The sequence below is a fragment of the Apis cerana genome, linkage group LG14, assembly GCF_029169275.1.
Source record: "Apis cerana isolate GH-2021 linkage group LG14, AcerK_1.0, whole genome shotgun sequence".
Lineage (NCBI taxonomy): Eukaryota > Metazoa > Arthropoda > Insecta > Hymenoptera > Apidae > Apis > Apis cerana.
In genome coordinates, this window is record NC_083865.1 from 9,402,381 (window position 1) to 9,406,873 (window position 4,493).

Genomic DNA, 4,493 nt, shown 5'->3' on the forward strand with positions numbered 1-4,493 from the left:
ATTGGTTAGATCAAAATCGAAAATAGTGATTTCGGAGAGAGACGATCGATCAAAGACAATGGAATCGAATCATTTCGTTGATTGAATTCGTTTGGACAATTCGGTATTACGATCGATCGTGACATCACTTCCAAGAAAGAGATCTCCTTGAATAGACGAGAGCCACCAATTTCTCAACGACTTGGAAATATCCAGAAAATTAATTCTCGTAATTCGTTCGATCGATAATTGACGAATCTAAAATTGTTATTGATATAATATCCGATATGGTAATTGGCTTGATAAATTTTGCTTCGTATCGAATCGAAAGAAAAGAATATATATCGTGTTTTCTCCGAAAAAGTTCGCGTTAAAAAAGAAAGAAAGAAAAAAAAAATGCGAGATTCGAATAGTCGATGAAAAATGGTGCTGCGTTTAGATGTATGGTCGCTACACGAAGGATCTGGGTGAATACGCAAAAGAGGAGGCACGGAAGCTCAAGTACGAGAAAACACGGCGGAAATACGACAGCAGGGAGGAGGATCTGCGGAAGTCGAGAAGAGGACCCCTTTGCAGGAAGTTGATCGCGTTATTGGCTTTCGCGTGGAAGCACACGGGAGCTAGGTTAGGGGAGGATTGGGTGTTCTTGGCCCTTCTTGGAATAATTATGGCGCTCATCAGTTATGCCATGGACCGTGGCATTTCTATGTGTAACAACGGTCAGTTTGATAACAATATATATCCATAATTTCTAATTTCCATATATATATAGAATAAAGAAGAATATTTGTTCCAATTAATTTTTCCCTATTCTTTTCTTTTTTTTTTTTTTTTTCGTAGTTGTACAATAATTGTTCGCATCGAAGTCGATCTTTTCTTCTTCTTCTTCTCCCCTACCTTCCTCCTTTACAAAATTCAATCTTCGTTTTGCAATTTTCCACGCCATTAATCCAAATGCTCGTTAATCCATTTCGCGCGGGGGGACAAGAGGAGATCCTTGAGTTAACCGTTAATCGCTTGTTCCACCAGCCAGGATATGGCTTTATCAGGATCTGACTCACCATCCGGCGCTTCAATATCTCGCCTGGGTGTCCTTGCCGGTTTGCCTGATCCTCTTCAGCGCCGGCTTCGTGCACATCGTTGCACCGCAGAGCATAGGATCCGGCATTCCGGAGATGAAAACGATCCTACGTGGGGTGGCCTTGAAGGAGTATCTCACCTTTCGTACGCTCGTGGCGAAGGTTAGAAACCAGACTTGATTTCTTCTTCTTCTTCTTCTTCTTCAGACCGGTATCAATTTTCTCCTCCCCTTCCGATTCGTTCGTTGTTAACCGCGGTTGTAATAAATTAAGAAAAAAAAAAAAAGAAGAAAAAAAGAAAAAAACTCGATTCGCCACACGCTTGCGCTCTCGAGGAGAAAGCGATCCAACATTCGAAACATTCCGCTCTGCATGCATTTCGAGCATCGGTGTAGAGCCAGCGTAATGTCTAACAGGTGATAGGTCTGACCGCGACCCTGGGCTCCGGTCTACCGCTGGGCAAGGAAGGTCCATTCGTGCACATCGCGAGCATAGTGGCCACCCTTCTGTCCAAATTGGTGACGAGTTTCCAAGGGATCTACGAGAACGAGAGCAGGAACTGCGAGATGCTCGCTGCGGCATGCGCCGTAGGGGTGGCGGCCTGTTTCGCGGCCCCTATCGGCGGCGTTCTGTTCAGCATCGAGGTAACCACGGTTTATTTCGCGGTGAGAAATTATTGGAGGGGGTTCTTCGCGGCCGTTTGCGGGGCAACCATGTTCCGCCTGCTCGCGATCTGGTTTCAACGAGAGGAAACGATCACGGCGATGTTCGCGACAAATTTCACCATGGACTTCCCCTTCGACCCCCAAGAATTGTTCGTGTTCGCGTTGATCGGGGTCGGCAGCGGTATAGGGGGCGCTTTCTACGTTTGGCTGCACAGGCAATACGTGATCTTCATGAGAAAGAACAAAAGTATGAACAGCTTTCTGCAGAAAAAGTGAGTGAGCGCGAATAATTCGCAATTTATTCTCATCCCAGCCCTGGGAGTAAAAATTGAAAATTATTATTCCAGTCGCTTCTTATACCCTGGAATCGTCTCCTTGCTCGTCTCGTCCGTTTCATTCCCCCTGGGACTAGGCCAGTTCATGGCCGGTGATTTGAACACTCACGATCAAGTGTACGGTTTGTTCACCAACTTCACTTGGACCAAGCAAGAGTTGGGGGTTGAAGAAATGAACATAGTGAAGCATTGGTCCACCGTGTATACCGACGTGTTCATCGGTTTGATCGGTTTCGTCGCGTTCACGGTAAATATAAATAAAAAGAAAAGAAAACAAATTTCTCCTTTTCGCCGAAAGGAAAAAGTGACAATTTTGCTTCCAGTTCATCTTCTCGATCATAAGCTCCACGGTTCCCGTCCCATCGGGAATTTTCATCCCCGTGTTCAAGATTGGCGCCGCTCTGGGCAGAGCCATGGGCGAAGCCATGGCTCTGTGGTTTCCAAACGGCGTTCGTTACGGCGGTATCATAACGCCTATCGTACCAGGTGATCTCTCGAATCGATTCGAAATTCCCTCCCTCTCTCTTTCTCTCTCTCTCTCTCTCTTTCTCTCTCTTTCTCTCTCTCTCCAGAATACAATCGTTTTTTCAGGAGGATACGCTACCGTTGGGGCAGCTGCATTCTCCGGTGCCGTGACTCATACGATATCCGTGAGCGTTATCGTGTTTGAGATGACCGGTCAGATCACTCACATCGTCCCAATTATGATCGCCGTGTTGATCAGCAACGCCATTGCCGCCCTTCTTCAGCCCAGCATATACGACAGTATCATTTTGATCAAGAAGCTGCCCTATCTTCCAGACCTGTTGCCATCCAGTTCAGGTATCACCGTGTCTTGATAATTTCCATCTCGTGTCGATTTCGATAAACTTTCTATTTTCTTCCGTTATTTCTAACGAGCTTCCCGAGAAGGAAGTTTCATGAGGTAGGTATAACGAGGAACGTCGAAACACGCGTCTCCTCCCCGCCCCGCGACCGAGCTGGGAAATAAAAATTGTTACGCGAGAATCGCGTGTATGTTGCAGGAATGTACAACGTGTACGTGGAAGATTTCATGGTTCGTGACGTGAAGTATATCTGGCATGGAATCTCCTATCAGAAGTTGAAGGAAATTTTAAAGGAAAACCGCAAGCTTCGCGGTTTCCCCCTTGTCGACAATCCCGACTCGATGATCCTGCTTGGATCCATCCAGAGATTGGAATTAATCAAGCTGATCGAGAAGCACATAGGGCGTGAAAGGAGGTTGCAGGTGCTCTCCCCAACTATGCTACTCGATCGTCCAATTGGAAATTTTCCTCCCGATCGAATTCATCGATTGGAATTTTCTTTCAGGTGGCTCAAAAGTGGCACAAGGAGGCCGAGGAGAGGGCGCGGGAGGAAATGGAACGACAATTGAGGGATCAGGAGAGGACGAGGAGGCCGTCCAGGTTCGAAGTGATCCCTGCTCCGGATATTCTTAAGATGCAGAGGCAAAGTGCTAACGATTTAACGATGTCTCCGAACAACGGTGCCGCTCCTGATCACGTGAGTCACGTAAATGACGTAAATGAACACAATTACGAACATTTATCCAATTAAGTACGCGCGATGGCACGCCAGTATGACATCTTTTTTCTCGTTTACACGACTATCTCTCTCTCCCTCCCTCTCTCTCTTCCAGCACACCTACCATTCCCCGATATTTGGCTCGCAACCGAAGAAATCGATCTTGAAGAAGACCAATTCCTTCACGTTGAAAGGATTCAGCCCGTTGGTGAGTCCTGCAGCTACTCCTTACACAACCGTGACCGGTGCGGAGAGCAGGTAAAAACAAATTTTAAGCAATTCCAAACAGTTCTAAAATCCGATACTACGGAAAAAAGATATATCATATTTTCAATCTCAGGATCCGTCTTGCCTTCGAGGCGATCTTCCGCAAGTCAGCCACTTTGCAAGACGTGGATCCAGATCCAGAGATAGGGGCCGGTGCTGGTGTCAGGCGTGACAGTCAGGAGGTACCGCCGCACACTCCGATGCTGGCGCCAAGTCCTGCCACCTCGAAGAAAGTACAACTGGTACGATTTACAACGATCCTATTTCTAATTCGTAACTTGGTTGAGTGGAAATAATTTGTTCAATCTATTAGCCTCGCGAAAGGGTGATAGATATGTCGGCAGAGGATCAGAAGCGATGGGAGGAGAGCGAAATGTCGTTGGAGGTGGATTTCTCGAGGTGTCACATCGATCCAGCACCCTTCCAGCTGGTCGAGCGAACATCTTTGTTGAAGGTTCACAGTCTGTTCAGCATGGTGGGGGTGAATCACGCTTACGTGACGGCTATCGGGAGGCTAGTCGGGGTTGTAGGATTGAAAGAGGTTTGTCCTTGACTCGAACACTCTCCTGTACTCTGCTGTTTGGAAATTATTCTTTTTTTTTTTTTTTTCGTTTGTTCGTCAG

General features: G+C 46.7%; 1 protein-coding gene across 6 annotated transcripts in view; it reads left to right on the top strand.

Moving 5' to 3' along the window:
* Positions 1-4,493, top strand: part of LOC108000158 (chloride channel protein 2) — a 29,079-nt gene that overhangs the window by 22,490 nt on the left and 2,096 nt on the right. For all 6 annotated transcript variants that reach the window (XM_062084633.1, XM_062084636.1, XM_062084637.1 and 3 more), the window contains 11 exons: positions 419-698; positions 1,009-1,220; positions 1,475-1,995; positions 2,071-2,305; positions 2,382-2,544; positions 2,650-2,880; positions 3,084-3,307; positions 3,391-3,582; positions 3,719-3,861; positions 3,944-4,112; positions 4,184-4,411. In XM_062084633.1, the coding sequence (XP_061940617.1) occupies positions 419-698; positions 1,009-1,220; positions 1,475-1,995; positions 2,071-2,305; positions 2,382-2,544; positions 2,650-2,880; positions 3,084-3,307; positions 3,391-3,582; positions 3,719-3,861; positions 3,944-4,112; positions 4,184-4,411 (2,598 nt within the window). The remainder of the gene's footprint in view (positions 1-418; positions 699-1,008; positions 1,221-1,474; positions 1,996-2,070; positions 2,306-2,381; positions 2,545-2,649; positions 2,881-3,083; positions 3,308-3,390; positions 3,583-3,718; positions 3,862-3,943; positions 4,113-4,183; positions 4,412-4,493) is intronic.